Source organism: Antedon mediterranea, chromosome 10 (genome assembly GCF_964355755.1).
Source record: "Antedon mediterranea chromosome 10, ecAntMedi1.1, whole genome shotgun sequence".
Classification (NCBI taxonomy): Eukaryota; Metazoa; Echinodermata; class Crinoidea; order Comatulida; family Antedonidae; genus Antedon; species Antedon mediterranea.
Window position 1 is genome coordinate 14,977,617 of NC_092679.1, and position 19,734 is coordinate 14,997,350.

At 34.0% G+C, this 19,734-nt stretch overlaps 2 protein-coding genes across 2 annotated transcripts; one reads left to right on the forward strand and one right to left on the reverse strand.

Annotated features, from left to right (window-relative positions):
- Positions 1 to 1,718: 1,718 nt before the first annotated feature.
- Positions 1,719 to 11,650, reverse strand: LOC140060458 (uncharacterized). The gene is made up of 9 exons (XM_072106679.1): positions 11,612 to 11,650; positions 10,741 to 10,854; positions 10,295 to 10,377; positions 9,857 to 9,998; positions 8,331 to 9,233; positions 6,397 to 6,644; positions 5,417 to 5,560; positions 5,006 to 5,152; positions 1,719 to 4,618 (listed from the first exon to the last, which is right to left on the reverse strand). The coding sequence occupies exons 2-9, from the start codon at positions 10,835 to 10,837 to the stop codon at positions 3,662 to 3,664; spliced, it is 2,721 nt and encodes a 906-aa protein (XP_071962780.1). The 5' UTR covers positions 10,838 to 10,854; positions 11,612 to 11,650; the 3' UTR covers positions 1,719 to 3,661.
- Positions 11,651 to 15,618: 3,968 nt separating this feature from the next.
- LOC140060709 (uncharacterized) lies at positions 15,619 to 16,927 on the forward strand. The gene is made up of 2 exons (XM_072107028.1): positions 15,619 to 15,986; positions 16,322 to 16,927. Exons 1-2 carry the CDS (start codon positions 15,636 to 15,638, stop codon positions 16,439 to 16,441), a joined length of 471 nt encoding a protein of 156 aa, XP_071963129.1. The 5' UTR covers positions 15,619 to 15,635; the 3' UTR covers positions 16,442 to 16,927.
- Positions 16,928 to 19,734: the final 2,807 nt, after the last annotated feature.

Consider the following 19,734-nt stretch of genomic DNA (forward strand, 5'->3'; position numbering starts at 1 on the left):
ATATCTAGGGTGTATTTATTTGATATACATATATTTTTACCATATTACATCAAAAACAAACAAAAACGCCTCCACCGAATAAACATCCCTCCCCCTAAACACCCCTCTGAACAATAAATGTCCGGGGCGTTTATTCGGATAAATACGGTAAGTTACTTCTAGCATTCTGAAAAGAACTGTTGAGTTCGACGTTTCTATCAATACTTGATCATCCTCGGGGGGGGTCAACAATATTTTCTAGCATTATTATAAGCAAAAGTACAATTATAAACAGTAAAGGATTTGTTGTAATTCCTATAATGAAACCATTTAAAGCATCAGTTATTGCATACTATTTATATAAGAATAAGTTGTGTAGAGGTATGTTTTTTGTTTGAAACATTAGTAATTAATAGTATTTCTGATCATCTTTTCACCAAATTTTCTGTTAGAATGAATGTAAATTGTATATTTCCAACAATTTGATACCAAATTTAAGTTTCTACGACCAGTACTTACAGAGATATTAAGATGCCCTGGTATGTGGGTCAAAGGTCAGAAATGGCATTTCTGATCATTTTTCACTAAAATGTCTCATTAGACTGAATATGAATAAATGCCTTCGCAACATTTTGAGACTAAAATTGACTTGCTGCGACCAGTGGTTGCCAAGATACAAGTACCTATTTGTGTTTGTTCATATAACCCTTGACCCTGACCCTTTGACCTTTTGTAACATTTTTCAAAATGTGCAACAAATAAATAAATGCATACTGCGAACATTTTAGGACCTAATTCAAGTGTCTACGACCAGTACTTACGGAGATACATACATGCCCTCTGTAGTGGGTCAAAGGTCAGAAATGGCATTTCCGGTCATTTTTGACTAAATTGTCCCATTAGACTGAATATAAATGTATACCTTCCGATCAATTTGAGACCAAAATTACCTTGCTGTGACCAGTGGTTGTCGAGATTTAAGGACCTATTGGTGTTTGGTATTATAACCTTTCACCCTGACCTTTTGACCTTTCGCCACATTTTCAAAATGTGTAACCAAGCCAAAAATGATAGTTTGACCATCCTAAACCAATTTCTGAAGTCAAATTCTCTGGACCTCAAAGTGCATACGAAAGTTAATCTAGCTACTAGAGTAATAGGGACTTTTGTATTTTGCGCTATATAAATTTTTAGTTACCAAGTTACGCAAAGTCTTAACTTTGACCATATTGATTTTTTGGCCCCTGTAGTGACCAAGCATCCCAATTTTTTTTCGGCCAACAGCAAAAAATTGATTTTTATTGATATAAGGAAGCAAAAAAACCTTGTTAACATAGTTTGCTAGAGGGTGCAGGTAAACTCTTTCTGGCTCCCCAACTAATAAACAATTTTTTCTTTTCAAACTCCAACATGCAACAATAGCTAGAAGGAAACCAAATTTATCTTAAAGTTTAATTTGAGTTAAATTTTATTTCAGAATCAAATCGTTACAAAAAGTAACACACAGAGTCAAATGATGATCAACTACTTGAAAATCACATATAGTTATATTTTTAGCCCAACTTTGCTTTTATAAGACGGACAAAAGCCTGTAACACCATGTGACATAACGTTAAATTAATCATGCATCCAAAATCAAGATCTGGATTAAAACGACTGTATCATCTTTCCATACATGGCTACTGTTTAATATACGTGTGTAATTGTTTCTAGATAACAATTCCTCTTCAATTGCACTGTACAAAATACTGTTTTTATGTATTGTAGTGTGTACATTTATTGCATTTAGGTGCTAAGTTAGAAAAAAACAAATATCATATATTTGTTAATTAAAAACAAATATTTTATAACAAAATATGTCAGGCATAGTGTAAAAATCTAGATTGTTGAAAAAAAACCATTTTAGATTTATTAAATAATGCTTGGCATTTGATAAAATTGCCCATCGTTTCAATATTTCATAATTGTTTTAAAATTTGAACTATCATCTCTCACAAACAGATTGTGTACAAAAATAAAACAAATGAAACATAGGGGAAACTATAGATCGATACTTATTGGAATGTATGATCAATATATAAATAAAAATATATGGCAAATTTACATTATGCTAAATATTATTGCATTTAGCTGTACGACAAATAAAAACAGACATAAAAATACTTAGTAAGGACAACAACAACCTAACTTTAAAAAAATATTATATGATTGCAAAATAAGGCAAGAGGATTACAGTATTTTTTTGGTTCTATGTTTTCCAGACAATGGAATGTACATAGATTTTCAAACATAAAGAACTATTCATTTTATGTAGATTTGCTGGTATTATTTTCATACTATTTTCAATTCTACATATTTTCTACAATTTAAAATTTAATTTAAAATTTTGAATTCTAACAAAGAAGCAATCATTTAAGTTAATTGTACCGGCAAGTATTTTAGACAAACATTAAAAAAGTAGAAAAACATACAAATGTTTACTGTAGTGTACAAATTGAATGTTTACAAACAGTATGGAATACTTTTGTTTACATTTTGGACATACTTTTTACCACCATAATTTTAATTTTACAGGTAAGAAAAACTTTAAAATAGGTAAAAATAGTATTATATACAATTTAAATTCTATACTTACAAAAAAGTTAGGAAACTAAATGCATTTTGTGGAATATTTAGGCATATTTTGTATGACCATACAACAAGGCAAGATAAGTATTTTAGATAAACATGTTAAGTACAAAAGTGCCTCACTGCTTTTACTGTCTTTAATCTACAAAAACTTTTAAAATAAACTATAAAAATGGTTTAACAAAGAAAAAAGTATAGAATGTATTTTGTAACAATTCTAAACATAGTTTCATAACTTTTTACAGACAGGTTTTTTATATAAAAGTAAGTACAAAAGAGCACCACACTTTACTGTATGTCTACATGAACTCTATAGAATTTAAAATAAATTAACTTTGTATTAAAAATATGCAGTATAAAAAAGATTAACCAAAATTAGGGAATGCATTTTGTGGCAATTTTGCATAATGTCAATGATTATAATTTTAATTTTACAGGCAAAATTATTTTTTTTCGGTAAAACTTTTAAGTGCTTGCATAAAAAAAAGTGCACCACTGTACTACTGTATGTCTGTAGTCTACATTAACTCTATGTATTCTATACAGTTAGTTTAGAGAATGTATATTGTGGACATTTTAAGTTTATTTTTAATTGTACGGTTTTATAGATAAAACAAAGTATCCCTAGTAAATCTTACTCTATGTATTGAACAAAATTTCACGTTTACTTTCAAATATTCAATTTTGTTGACAATCTATGCAGTGCATTTTATTAAATTTTATTTATTTTTTAAAATTTTATATTGTATAAAGATCATAAATTTAATTTTCAATAAAATATTTAAAAAATAAGTACAAAAATACATTGGGAGAAGACTTTAGAATGCATTTTTGCATAAATTGCCAGTACCTTACATAACTGGTACTGTAGCAGTCTACAACACCTGCCATAATAACTATGGCCGATGGTTACCTTGAACCATATTATTAAAGTGGTTTGGAGTGTGGCCATATCTTACCCCACTTGAGTTGTTGAGGGTGCACCAGATGATCTGTAAACCTATTGAAAACACAGTCAGGCCTAATACAACTTCTTTGCACATCCAAAAATCTTTCAAATGTTATTTACTTTATCCTCCATTGTCAAATCTTCAACACTCCTTGTAATATCTTGCATATTCTCATTGGTATCTACAAACACGTCTGATGATGAGTGTGGAAAGTTTGGTTCTTTAAACTCTTTCTCTGGTGAAGAAAAACTAGATGTCGATGAAGATGTTGACATGTTTAGTACTAAATCTGATCCATTGGAGTCATCTAAATTAGGGATGGAGCCATCTGTTACATCTTGAGGTGAAGACTTGTGTGAACGTGTTGTGTTCTCAAGCTGGTTGTTCCTGGTACTGACATTACCTGTGGGACATATGGCATTGCGGTTGTTTATGGGATTAGCAAGCTGGTTCAAGTTTTGGTTTGTTTTTTTAATATGATCTTCAACCAAATTAGCAGCATCAATTCTTGAACATGCTTTTAAATGTTCAATGAGTTTTTCAAGAGGCTCATCTTTTGATTCCCAGGCTTGTAACACACATTCAGTTGGTGATGGATATGTCTCACCTAATCTAACAAGATTTTCACAATCAATTACACTGGCAAACATTCTCCAATCGTTTCCATCTGCCATCGTAGGATTTAGCTTTTCATATAATTTAATGCGGAGGAAATAAGGCACTTTTAATGGACATGATATAGGAGATTGTGGTGAGAAAATTGATGGATGGCCATATGGATATGACATTTGCCCTGGAAATGTATAGTTAGGAGGTGGTATGCGAGGGTGGGAAAAGTTGGGACCAGTGGAGTGTGACAATCCTTCATTATACACAACTGTAGATGACATCTGACTGCGGAAAGATGCACTTGCATGGCCACTGTCTGTACTTCGAGTTTGACTTTGTTGTATATCTGAACTCAGCCATCTGCTAGCTTGCACTTGTGATTGGTTTTCTCCAGTTCTGTTGTCATCAAGAACATTAACGCCTCTCAGCGGTGCTGTTGGTAGATCTAAGTTCTATCCACAAATTTGCAAAACAAATTATACATAAGAAAATGTAAAAATGGATATAATAAAATCAATACAGGTCTATAATCAAGTAATAATTATTATCGATTTAACAAATTAAATATAGAATTTACAAATTTTGAAAATGAAAATTCTGAAATCATTGACAAAACCTATTGGCAGACTTAACCATGGAATAAATCTAGGATCTTAGAGGAGGCGCTGTACAAGCCAGTTCTTAATGGTTTGAGCTCAGCTTCTGGATCTGAAGCCCAGGGTTTGAGAATCATCAATATCATTGGTTTTTAATAGTTGAGGCAATATAGTTGTGAGAAAGTATTTAGAGTGTTAGGTTCATCTAGGAAATAAGTTATTTATCTTGCAAATACAACTTACTTTAACTCTATTTGTGACTACTAGTTTTGCTTTATCAAAGCCAGATTGTTGAACTGATATTTGACAATGGAACTCATTGATATCACCAACATTTTCAAATGCATATTGGCAGCTACCAATATCCTTCCTCCACAGGTTGTTTAAAATCTGAAAATAATGGTAACAATAGAGATAAAGCAATTACTCTATACAGTATATTAATGGTATTTATTTTTTAATACTTTAAAAAAGAAAAAATTATTTATCCAAAGGTAATTCCTTATTATTTTTCTATGATAAAATAAATGTTTGTCTACATACTGTAGTTGCGCTAGATCAGGATAAGGCTAATCACCCTGATGAGTGACGCAGTAGAAAATATTTTATTCCTTAATCTATATTTTTATTGATCAAAGAAACTACAACACATACCTGTTCCTCTTCTTCTGACTGCATAATCCAACCATTTCCAGTTTTTACATTAACTGTTACACTTGATTCACAGTTGTAAAGCTCAAATCTTAACAAATGAGTCATCTGACGTCTGTCTTCTTTTTTCTCTTCCTCATCAATAGCCTGTATGATACACAAATCATGTAAAATTGATATCTAGTAAAATTGATAAATTTTACTAGATATCTGATATCTAGTAAAATTGATAAATTTTACTAGATATCTGATATCAAGTAAAAAAAATCAAGAGAATGTGAATTGTTTAATGTGTTGCAATAGTTGAGTCAGGAGCACTGTATCGCAACTGACATGCTCCATGGTACTGGTGGTAGAGCAAGTTTTCTCGTATAGAGGACTAAAACTGTTCGTTTAGTAGTAGGTATACAATTGCCTGTGTGAACTATAAATATTATTTGTGACCAGTAGCAGGGTACCCCGAAGTACCTCAAATGCTTAAAGATATATTATTTTCTTGAATATGACACTTTAATGCCACATAATAGTTAATATTCACTTCGACCAAAAATGTTATTTAAAGCAAATATAGTCAAATTGGCTGCCAGCCAATGGGGTTTTTGTTGAATTTAACTGTTTATTTTGTCATTTTATAAGTGAAAACAGGCGATTTTTTTTTCTATGGAAGTTATTAACTTGGTTAAAACTACAAAATGGCCTATGCAAAATCTGATTTTATTAATCTTCATTTTTCATGTTTTTGGGGACAATACATCTTTTAATGAAGGGCTCAATAAACAATAGTAAAAGTTCCTTATCTATAAAATTGTGTTTACCTTATTTAAATAATAATCACAGCTAAATCTTGAGAAACTATATTAAAAACAACTGGAGAGCCAAAACAAAATGTGCAATAGAAAATAGGGGTTCATACAGTAAGTTTGTATGTATCTGAGCTTTAATTTACTTGAAACACGAAAGTAGATAACTTTTACTAAGCCTACCTTTTTAAGGTCATCTCTGTCACCATGGCAGTGTATGTGAATTTCTTGGAAAGTCTGACAGTCATCAAGCTCATTTGCATAAACAACAATTCTCATATATTTAGCTTGATATTTTCCTGATGGTAGCGTAATAATAACAAAGTCAGTAAAATGATTTACAAATAGGTAACCATATTGATTCTTCAGAAAGAGTATTTGAGATGAATCCTCTTGATTGTGTTTGACCTGCTTCCAATCTTTTGCCTCATCTAGAATTAAAATTAATATTCATTAGCAATCAAATGTTAGGTTGTTATTAGTCTATAGTGTGTTCTAATCATAAATGGTCGAATTGATGGTGTTGTGATGTGAATTAATGCAGATGTTTGTGACAATTATGCAGTGGTTGCTGATGAATTACGAACCGATACTGATATCATGAAGATATCGGGGACTTTTGAGCTCACACCTACTGGTACTCATCCACAGGTTTAAAGTTTCAATTGGACATGCACGGGCGGTCGCAGGACTATTTGAAGGGGGTTGCCCAAGAGGGCCAGTAATACTGAATATTTGCGCCACAGGCCACCCCCCCCCCCCCCATGGTGGTGGGAGAATTTTTGTTAAATGACACACCTAGATGGCCGGAAATGGTACTCTCGCACGTAAAATTCATGATAAATAGAAATGACAATCTATATCGGGCTACAGTAGCAAACAGATCATATCACGCCTGGTTTTTCCGCCCGTAAAACACAAGCAACAAACAAAAGGATAACATTTTTTGCGTTCAATGCGAAGGTCAGAGGCGGTCCCCGACGAAGGTACTTCCGGTAAAATGTAATAAATTCTAGGAATTAAAATCAATTAATACAAATTAATAACTATTATCAATTAATAATTAAAACAATTTAGAAAAAAATGTAAAGCTGCTGCTATAAATATATTGAGCAAAACGTTAAATTGTATTATTTTGAAATAAATGCTAAATAAGTCAGTAAAACCCCAATATCCAAAATTCATTTTCATTTATCCACTATAAACTGTACAACCACACTCGAGAAAAGAAAATATGATCGAAATTTGCAGAAAGAAGCAATTAAACACTGTTTTTCCTTCGGAACATTCGTAATTATTAAGGAAATTCGCCCAAATATTACGGACGTAGGGAAATGAAGATAAATATATGGTACTACGGAAATACTTAAATGATGGAGAATCCCCGGCAAAATGCAATGATTATGGAGAAATGAAAGACCCATGACGGGATTTACCACGAACACATGGACACAAGCAATCCAAACATTCAACAAAAACTCTGACTGCCGGTAAATTATGCACGGTATTGTTGACTGCAGTCTGTCAATTTACATAGGCCTATAGTCTTTTCAAACCCTGGTCGACTTCTATAACATTAATAGTTAATAATTTATATAATATGATGAAATCTAAATTTTAATTAGTGGCAGAAAAAAACATTTAGTATGACATTTAGGGTGTTGCCCGGGCAACTGGGGCAACACCCGTCTGCCCCTGACATGTATGTTGACACGCCAGTGAACGTATGACCTTTGTAATTCAGTGCACATGGCCAGGCATAGCGTTGGTAGCTTAGGCCTAGCCTAAATCCTATATTCCTCAAATTAAGGCTGGTGGCTTAGTTATAGGACCTACAGTAGGTCCACCTGTATTACTTAAATCTTTATTTATAATAACTAACTCTATAATTTACAGTTCGAAATGCCTTTTACTAAATTTTAATAAATAATTGCTAGGTCATCCTCCGCCATGATTTTAGTATTATGACATCATACGTCCACTTGTACTCAGTCACAGAGCAAACAGCATTTTTGGCAGTTGACTTAAAAGTCATAAAAATTACATCATAGGGTGAACTTAGTGAATGTGCGAATCGAAAAGTTTAATTCTTTTACTTGAAAATAGTATATACGTACCAGGCTCAGAATTACTTGTATAAAGCTGAAGAGGGCAGTCCTCCTGTTTTCCACAATGAGGAAACACAATTAATACAGGTTTCTGAAATCTGTAACCATTTGGAAGACATGTTATTATTGGAGCAATGCACCCTTTATTCAAATCTTTATATGGCAGCTTTGTATAATTATCCAGAGAGTCCACAGCCAATCCGATGTCAGTAACTTCTCCCTCTGGTATAGCCATTGGAGGAATTATTAACTGAACACCAGTATTTGGAATCTTCAAACGTGCGCCAGACGAATCCACTTTAACACTTGGAATATTCCTCACTACAGAATCAACTTCGTCTTCTTTACTTGGTGGACAGATAGGCTTTCTGTATTCCACAGGACTTACAAGTGTTGAAGTTGCAGAGCAGTATCCGCTAGAAACTGAATCTTGAGTATACAAAAAACGTTGGCATGGAGATAAACATTGGATGGCACAGTCTGTTTCAACCTCACTTTCAAGAACTTCAATAATCGTCATACTCGTTTTTGATTCATCACAATCAATCTCACTCTCAAAACCTTTACAAACAGTACCTAAACTGTCATAACCACTATCTTCTGATTTACAAAATCTTTCTTGTTGAATCTTTATAAATTTATTCTGACCAGCAGTTTCGGGTGAATGAACCCTTCGTAGATTATTGGATAACCTTACATCTGACCTGTTAGGTTCATTAATGGCCTCAGCCTTCTGAAGTGTTTTCTTTTGCAGATTTGTGGATTTGCTAGACTCCAGTTCACTACAACCAGTTTGTCCTTCATCTGCAGAGTCTTGAGGACTGTACTGGCAGTGCTTCATGGTCTTCTTCTTCTTCTCAGAAGTGTTTTGAAGACTGGAGTACATTTTCATTTGTTCTTCAACTGGAATATCTGAAATAATTCAAAATATGATCTGTAATAATCTGGGATGCGACTGGTTTTCTTTTAATGAACGAAAATATTCTCCCCATTCCCCCTTTACCTAAGGCATCGACTGCCTAATAATGTGGGGTTTAGATAAATCAAGTTTTTTGGGGGGAATTCAAGGGGTGGTAAGAGAGAGTGGGGAGTGGGGTTGGAGAGGGAGGAGGGGTGGATCCAACTCAGCCCAGGTTCCTCCTAAATATTTAAAAAATACAATAGAAAAGCACATTATAAATTCAGCACTTCATTTGCTAAAATTGTAGGTGTTAGGTCCCCACTACCACTACTACTTTATATAAAAACCTGGCGCCACCACTGCTATTACAGATACAAATAACTTATCACTTATCACAAAGACAGATATAAAAATATAATATAAAAATATATGATAACAATAATTACTATAGTACAATCTTAAAATTACAGTTCATAACTATTTAAATTAAAAATGAAGTTCATTACTAAATATCTTATTAATAATTGTTTTTATTGCAACAATTATTGTAGACAGTACTGTATTCATTATAGATCTAATTTACCTCTTGAGGTCATCATTAAAATTAACATATAAAGGTATCAGTTATACTTACTCTCATTGGTTAATGAAGGAACATAGGTAAACTGTAGTATATTACTGAGGATACCATCTGAGGATCTCTTAAGCTGTACACCAACTTTTACCTTTGAGGTAATTTTCGCATCGGAGTACGATGGACAATAAAAATGAATTGTCTGAAATAAATAAAAGAAATTAAATGATTTAAAAAGCACACAAGAGTATCAAAAATACCCACCACATATTGGCCCCCCAGCCCATTATTTGTGCTTTCATGGTTGCTGGATTTTACCCCTTACCCCAACTCCACAACTAAACATCCACACCAACCTGAAGGCCATTTTGTCCAATTTCATAAGCAATAACGTTTTTTTTTTATTTTTCACAATTTATTTGATAATAATATTAATAATAATACAGTAAATAATAAAGAGTTTTGATAGAGTTTTTACTTTAGTGAATATGTACTTACATTGCTAATAGTTCGTTCAATTTTGGCTTGTTTTTTCCATCCAGTCGTTCTCTCAATGAAATAAACTTCAATATCACCTAGAACTGTTGATATTTTTATATTGTAGTACACAAATAGTAAATGTTTTACAGTGGTGTAACATAGTTGGGAAAAGGCCACTGGTTTAGCACTCCTAAGAGGCCCTCCAACGCTGGGGAGAGTTGCATTATTGGACTGCTCATGCTCTGGCGCCCGGTCATAGGTTTAGCCAGTGAGCGGTCATAGCCGTTACACGGTTACACCACTTGTTGGACGTTAAGAATATTTTATTAGTTTAAGAATTATTGACTGTTCTATATTATTCAGGCCTATATAGAGAGACTTGAGAGAGACTTTTTAATCACCATTCCCCCTTCCCTACCACAAACCATTTTGCTACAGTACTATTCTATTTTTGGCCTGCTTACCTTCCTCCAATGAGTCTACTGACACTGTAGCAATAATAATTTCATCACCAGTAGCTTGGCCTGAAGTAACACTTAAACTCTTCAGTTCCAAATTCATATTTTATTACTATTTATCTATAAAATTAACACAAAAATGATCATGCTTGTAAAGTAAAAGTACTAAATATAACATCAGTATGTATATAAAAAATGAGTCAAGAAGATTATTTATTATATATAATATAATATATATTATAAATACTGTATTAAAGATTTTTTGTCCCCTGAAAAAACCCCATTTTTTGTTGTTGAATATGCAATTTTAATCTCACATAATAGATATTTACTTTGACAAAAAATTGGATAAAATAAACTGTAATTTAAAGCAAAAGGTAGTCACATTGGTTGCCAGCCAATGAGATCCTGGATCCGCTGATTGATTTTGACTGATTGATTTATTTTATTTCACCTTATTTATAGAGGGTGACCGTAAACAGTGTATGCTGACATTTATCTGACTGACATTTTTATACGGAAAAACTACTAAATGGCCTATTCAAATTCTGATTTGATTAATCTTGTTCTTCTTGTTTTTGGGGGACAATACAGTACATCTTTAAAGATAACAGAGAATAAAAAAAATAATTGGGACAAACCAACACACAAGACAAAAAAAGGTATTAAAAGTAATCTAATATTCATGATTACATAATAAAACAATACAAAAATAATACAAAAGCCCATGGACCCCAAACTGATAATGAATTAATATTAATAAAGTTTGAATTAAAACACATATTAGAAGGAATAGGAATTATTTACCTTCCTCAAAAACAACAAATTTTAAAAGTGAAGTCAGATGTTGAAATAAAATAATAAAACACGAATTTACCCATCCACCATTTTGAAAATGTAGCCTAATTTTTGTAAGCACTTCCGCGTTTAGGATTCTTCACCACAGACAGGATATTTGCACCCACTAACTGCGCAGCTATTTCCGACAGGTACACTTGGTTGGTTGGTAGCCCGCTTGGTAGGTAATATGCTACTCGAAATAACTTGTTTCACAGGCTAACTGTACTCTCCATTAACTTGAAAATAAAATATATTTAATGTATAAATACTTACTATTATTATTATTATTATTCACTTTTATTTCAAATATCAAAAAATTGACCAAAATTACAACTCGTGGCTAAGAGCCAAATTGCGTGTAAAATACATGTCATATCAAAAATATAAATATATATAAAAAATATGAAAACAAAAAAAACAACAAAGAAGGGGAGAGCAGTCGCAAACTAGCAGGGGAGAAAATTAAGAATTCAGTAATTTGATGAAGTAGGGTATAGGGCTATTGGTAAATCTGGATGTTTTAGACGCTAGCTGGGTAATTTTGTTTTTATTTCTTAAATTCCTACCATGACAGCTATGTCTGGTCGGTGGGATTAAATCAGCTGTTTGTTTAATTTTGGGGAGATACTCAGCGAACTTGCGACAATGCTCCACCCTTCTTTGAGCCAAAGTCTCTAATTTAAGAAATTCAAGGGCACCAGAGTAAGAAAAGTAATCATTGCCTAACATTATACGGCAAGCCCTCTTTTGAACATTTTCAATACAATCGCTTAATCTACTAGACAGGCCAGAATGCCAAACAACATCAGCATACTCAACAACTGGTCTAATGTAACCACAAAAGGTCAATTTAAGCTCTTCAATGTTAAAACCAAATCGTTTTAGTGATCGTAAAAAGAAAAGTTTCCTGGAAGCTTTAGTGATGATGGAATCAATATGACAGTCCCATTTAAGGTTGTCTTGAAAAAAAACTCCCAGGATCTTGGCTTTATTAACATATTGGAGCTTATCAGTTCCCAAGTGTATGTCAACGTGTGAAGGTTGGGTAGAACTGAAACACACCTTAAGGGCCTGACATTTTTTGGGGTTAAGCACTAAACAGTTGTCGTTACACCAGCGGAAAAAAGAATTAAGATCATCTTGTAAAAAACCAGGCAATGAGAGCTTACGATTTTCACAAAATGTAAGATCATCTACATATTTCAGATACTTAGTTTTAGCATTTGTACCAGCATCGTTGATCATGATCTGGAAACATAAAGGGCCTAACTTGGTTCCCTGTGGGACACCAGCTTTTAAGTAAGAGTAATTAGATAAGGTACCATTATATTTGACACACTGCATACGCATAAAAAGAAAATCACACAACCATGGTACCAAAGCCCCCCTGACACCAATATCAATGATCTTATTAACAAGGATGGTATGGTCGATAAGATCAAAGGCCTTGGAGAAATCAGTAAGAACCATGGTACCAACATTGTGCTTATTCTCAGCACCTTGACAGAGATAATGCACCAAGTGGGTCAGGTAATGAGCAGTAGACAAACCCTTAACATTTCCAAACTGGTTAACATCGATTTTTGAACTTATATCTTGTAAGATCCAGTCAGTGATAAACTCCTCAGCTACTTTGGCAAACACAGAAGTAATGGAGATAGGTCTGAGTTTGTCAATAGTAGGAGGCTGAACCTTGGGCACAGGGACTACAACTGCCTTTTTCCACTGAGAAGGGACAATGCCTTCAGAAAAAGAACAGTTGAGTATATCACAAAGTGGTTCACAAAACTCCATGGCAAATAATTTAACAATTTTGGGTGGGACCAAATCTGGTCCGCAGGCCTTGTTTTCTTTAATAGATCTTAATTTTTTATAAATATCCCAAGGATGAAGTTTAGGTGCAGGTTTGTCAGAGGGAAGGAATGCAGGGAGTTGAGTTTTATTTAGAAAAGGGATGTGAGCACTAATGTTAGTAAACAAGTCATTGATGACATTAGCAATGGATTTATGATCCAATGGAGAGATTTCAGGAACTGGTATATTGAGATCGATTTTCTTAGTGTTTGTCATAACTCTGACCTGTTGGTGCCATTTACCTGGGTCAGTTTTTTGCAGGTGTCTAACTCTATCTACATTAAATTTTACTTTAGCTTTAATGATTTCCCTCTTGACTTTGTTTCTGCAAGCTTTCCAATGGGTTAAGTTATTGGATTTAAACGCTTTTTGGCGTTCAGAAATAGAATTTCTGATATTTTGTGTTAGCCAAGGTTTATCAGTATTGTGCGTTTTAATATTTTTCAACGGGAAAAACTTATTAATAGCAGTGATCAGTTTGTAATAGAAAGCATCAACTTTACTCTGTGTAGAAATGCAGCTATAAATATCATTCCAATTCTGAGATACAATCCAGGTGCCAAACGATCTTATTCTGGTATCATATAAGGGACGAACACTTATAGATTTGACAACATTTTTGATAGCTTGAACTTTAGGTTTCCATAAAATACAGATGTGGTCACTAAAACCAAGAGGAGACATCGCTTCTGGGGTATGGTATTTAGTTTCAAAATTAGTCAAGATGAGGTCTAATGTAGCAAGTTCACGGGTTGGAAAATTAACAATTTGTTTTAAACAGTTATTACGTAAAATGTAGTTAATGTTCATTCTGTTGAAATCGCCCATAATGCAAAAACCAGTCTGAAGTGATCTAGAACGAATAAGGTCTATCGTTTCACAAATATGCCGCTCAAGAAGAAGTTGATATGGGGAGTCTGTTGTGATGTAGATAGCACAAACAACGATTGATGACATTCCTCTTGGTAGACGAGAACATTTTAAGTTTATCCAAATGACTTCCAATTCAGGTGGTACAGGGATGTCAAGGATTGCACAATCAATGTTATCCTTCACATAAATTGCCACACCGCCTCCACGTCGATCCTCTCTACATTTGCCAAAAAAAGAATATCCTTGAACATGAATTTGAGCATTACATATATGAGGTCCATACCAGGATTCAGTAAATACTCCGACATCAACCCCTTGGGTGTTTAATAACAAACTCAATTCATCATGTTTATTGCAAAGTGATTGAGCATTGGTAAGTAAAAACAAAGGTAGTTGGCAAGAAGATGGTCTATCCTTGGCACCCACATTATTTGATAATGGGATGTTTATCAGTTGTCGATGCAGAAAATGAGTAAAATTTTTTCTTCTTTTATTAGAGTTAGGCAAAGAAGCATAATAACTAATTCTCACTGGTATACGTCGATGAATATGAGAACCACCACGTCTTCCTCTCTTGCTAGGCCGAAGCCTAGGCCTGGTAGGAATCCAGCTGTTAGTGCTACCAGGCGTGAGTTGAGAACAGCAAGGCATACAACTGTTAGTAGAGCAAGTAGAGCAGGCTTGGTCCGGCATAGGCCTAGGCCTAGCAGATTTCATCGAAAATAAGATGAAAATCAGGAAATGAATCGAAATGTCCGGAAAAAAAGCAATGATTAAATCCACTAAACAACAGCAAAATTACAGACATAACACAATACGACATCAAAAAGTTAACAAAACAACAGCAAAAAAATCAAAAATCATGAGAAAATCAAGGAGGTCGTCAGCTAGCTCAGCGCCCTCTGTAGTATTATTATCAACTCTGCTTCAATACATTTTTCAATAATAAGCAAAATGTGGTAGTCTATACTGTGTATCGTGGGAATTCTCCTCCATATTATTATAATATTAACGTGATATCATCATCCGGGTCGCTGGGAAAGGGGAATTCCCAACAAAGATCGTTCCATTTTGTTTAAAAACAGCCCAGAATAGGCAAGAGTGAGGCGTGCCTGACTAACCAAAAACTAGTGTTTTTGTTACAATAATGTACAAAATATTCATTAAATTACTAAACTTTTGGCAGTATGTGTTTCCTATAGATAAAATGCATACTCTCTAGGACGACCGACAACAGAACGAACCCCCTAAAACTAATAGAAGATTCTATTTTGCTGCCATGCGACCCTCTATACAAAGAGTAATGTGTGTGCGATACGTTTGAAAACAAAAACATGGCGTCGGCTAATAACGATGGGATTTCCAACAGTAAAATCACGAATTCTAAACAAGATAGTGTATCGTCTGATGGGCTAAACATCTCTAAGCATTTGCCTCTAACACCAGGTATTCCCTCCGCCACAGTGAAAGTTGTATTCACCGAAAAATTGATTGAAGAAAAACCGGATATTGACGGGACTGCGGCTGCTGGCACTAGTACTACTACTACTGATACTGCTAACGAAAATATCAACAAAAACAACAGTAAAGATGAGATTAAACCCGATTACATTGCGCCAGAACAAAACCCATACGTAAAAACAGTTAATTACATGGAAGAACATAGTATTATGCACATTTTTCAAGTAAGAGGTCGTATTTTAAGTAGTTGGTTGTATTGTATCACTATATCAGATTCTTTTGTGAATGTACGTGATGGCAAGCTAGCATGATACTATAGATAGATAGGCCTAGAAGAATAGTCAGTAGGCTGCGACACGCCTATATAGTTCTAGTACTATAACTATAGCCATATCGTTTTAAAATATCATGATAGAATAGCCCAGCATAATTTGTTGGTTGTGCTGTGTCTCTATAAATTATAAATATAGTATAATATAGGCCTATATATATATTTATATATATATATATAGAAATTGTTATCGTACTATTCATTCATATTAATTAATTTTATATTTAGCATCTTACATCAGGAATTGTGTATCAGAGGCCAGATGACCCACTACAATATATGGTAGATGAATTGGAGAGAATGAAAACCAAGAAATCAGAAGAAGGTGTTTATTTTCCAGGTTCCTGATATTATATTATAGGACTATGATGATAGGCCTGCATATCGATTGTTGCCACCAATAGGGGGAAAACCTAGGCTATCAAAATATAATGAAATCTGGCATTAGGTTCATGCCCCTTCTCCCATATTTACGAAGGCTACGAATTACAAACATTTGTAATAGTATCTTACACGATATTCGTGGTCAATTGTTGACCCGGTGGTAGTACTGTACTAGTAGGTAGATCGACAAAACAAGTCAGTACTCTACAACTTCACAGAACAATGGATTCTTATATTACATTTTACTTGATAAAATCGTTGTACCGTAATGACTTTGTGGTAAAGTTTAACATTTCGCAGTATGTCGTGTAGGTGTAGAATCAGGCGATCGACCGTCCTATATAGGAAATTGACAACTTAAGTTTCAGTAATGTTCCCCTACACAATTATTTTCACTTTTATTGTTTTTTTTTAATTGTACAGTAAATTAAAAATGTTATTATTAGCTTAATAAAGAGTTTCATAATTACAAGTATATAATCATTTAACTTTTATTTTGATTTAAACCCGATTAAGAGAAATATTATCATCGTGTTTAAGGGTCACTTCAATGGCACATAGACGTAAGTCAACTAAGGCCATACAAATTACAAATACTTGTTTAGCGCAGCCACAAAACAAATTCACGGATTGTTAATCTATACAGTTTTAGTAGTTATATAACACGGTTGGGCGTCCGTAGGGGTGTTGTTGCCCCAGTTGCTCGGTAATTTCGTACTAAATTTTTTTTTTCTGTCACTAAATTAAAATTTAGATCCCATTTAATCATAATAATAGTAATAACCATTAACGTCAGCATATATATATATATATATATATATGACGTTATCCAAATTCCTTCACTTGCACTGATGAAGGGCTAGTGTTGCCCGAAAGCTCTGCTAACTTTTCTGGCTGTTTACTTTATCGTTTTGATTTAGCTTTTCGCTTTTTATTTTTGTATCTCCATTGAGATCCAGCCACTGATACCCACAGCATTGTCATTTTCTTTTCAGTAATTTGCCTTTGGATTTATATATTTTTTAAATATTTTTCTGAACCATTCTCAGAATAAATTTCTGACTGTTTGGATTGCTTGTGTGCGTCATCAGAGAGTACGAAAAGCCGGCCACACACTGTGTTCGTGGAAAGCTCCGTCATATGGGTCGTTGATTTGTCCATAATTATTGCATTTTGCCGGGATTCCACATCATTCATTATGCCGTAGTACCCTATTTATCTTCATTTCCTCCTTACGTCCGTATATTGGGCCCCCGATTGGGCCGAATTTCCGTAGTAATTACAGACGTTCCGAATTCTCAGTGTTCAATTTCTTTTTTTTCTGCAAATTGTGATCATATTTTCTTCTTTATCTCTGGGTGTGGTATTAAGTAACACTGTGTTGTACAGTTTATGTTTTTGTTGTTTGCTACTAAAGCCCGATATTTCCGGCGAACTAGAGATGCCATCATTTATTGTACCTGCGAGCATTTCACAAAATCCGCTTCCCTACAGGCCCCGCCATGGGGGACCTGTGGCGCAAATACTCGATATATAACGCCTTAAACTCTTGGGAAAGAGTCCAGCGATCCGCCACTGATATTTCAGACAATAATTAAATTGGGCAAAAATAATTAAAAGAACAATACGTATGAAGCGTGTTAGAACTTAACTTAGAAATACACTAGCTTTATAAAATAAATGATTGCATGCAATACTTTTAAGACACACACTCACAGATTTACGGACACTGTTTCTCTATTTATTTTCGTTGTTGTTTATTAAAAGTGTCATACTTTTACTTTTTTTAGGCAAAAAATAATTATGACTATTTAAAGTAGGCATTATTGATTAAAACTAGGCAAGGCCCAGGCCTAGAATAGGCCTACTTACTTTTAATAAAGAAAGCGGGACCGAGTGCGATTTTTATTTTAGAATCGGAAGAAGATTCACCGAGAAAAGGGGTCAATCTTCATGAAATTGAGATCCGGCCGTTTCCTTTCTCCTGGTGCAATGCTGCAATATTATGTATTCCACTGTTATTTAGCAGGTAACATGTTAGGAAATTCTGGTAGCCCTTCCGTAATATAATATAAGCATTTTTTAAAATTTAAAACATGAAACAGTGCTTTGGTTATTTTTTTTTGCAATAAGCCTACTGAAAGTGAAATTCGATGGAATTAACGCACGAGGACACATTGCAACCTACACATAATACAAATGCTTGTGACCGCATACCTCTAGTATCATCCTATGAATAAGAAGGTTATTAACATTGTCCGCGATAACTTTTCAATTTTGACTGAAGATAAATCCGCTACAAAAGATATTTTTCAAGAACCACCCATGATAGCTTACAGACGTGATCAAAGCATTAAAGACACTTTAGTTAAATCTAAATTACAAAACAAAGGTAATGAATCAACTGGAACATTCAAATGTAATAGAAATAGATGTTCGACATGTACGTTTCATGTTCAAACCAAATAGTAGGACCTTCTGGTAATTATGTTATCACAGATCGTATTACGTGCACCACTAGAAATCTAGTTTATTGTATTTCGTGTACTAAATGTAATATGCTTTATATTGGTGAAACTAAACGCAGGTTAGGTGATAGGTTTGTAGAACATTTAAGGTCTATTAAACTAAAGACTCCCGGATTACCTGTAGCCACCCATTTTTGTAATAATGAGCATTCCCTTTCGGATATTACAATTTCTGGTGTTAAAGTATGTAATGGTTCTGAGACATCTCGTAGAATTATAGAAGAAAGAATAATTGTAAAGCTTGGCACTCTTGCCCCTACCGGCATAAATGTACAATCTGGGAGAATGAGAAAAAGTCGCCCCAACCGAGACTCGAACTCGGACCGTCTGCTTGATATGCAGTTGCCCTAACCATTAGACCTCTGGGGCTTTCATGGTATTGTTCTTTAACTCGATCGGATAACGACCCTTTAACATTCTCGGCGTGGTACGGTTGGAACACAACTAGTCCTCAGTTGTACGCACGCGCACCAGAGATCAAATTGATACGCCCTCATCTATAATTCAGTATATTTATTCACTAAGCGGGATCTCGAGAGATACTTTTATATATATATAAACACAACAGGCATAGAAATAAATTCCAAACCGCCCGGTGATACACTGAAAATTATTTAATTAATTTTTGAAACGATAAAGATGAGGAAATCTGGGAGAATGAGAAAAAGTCGCCCCAACCGAGACTCGAACTCGGACCGTCTGCTTGATATGCAGTTGCCCTAACCATTA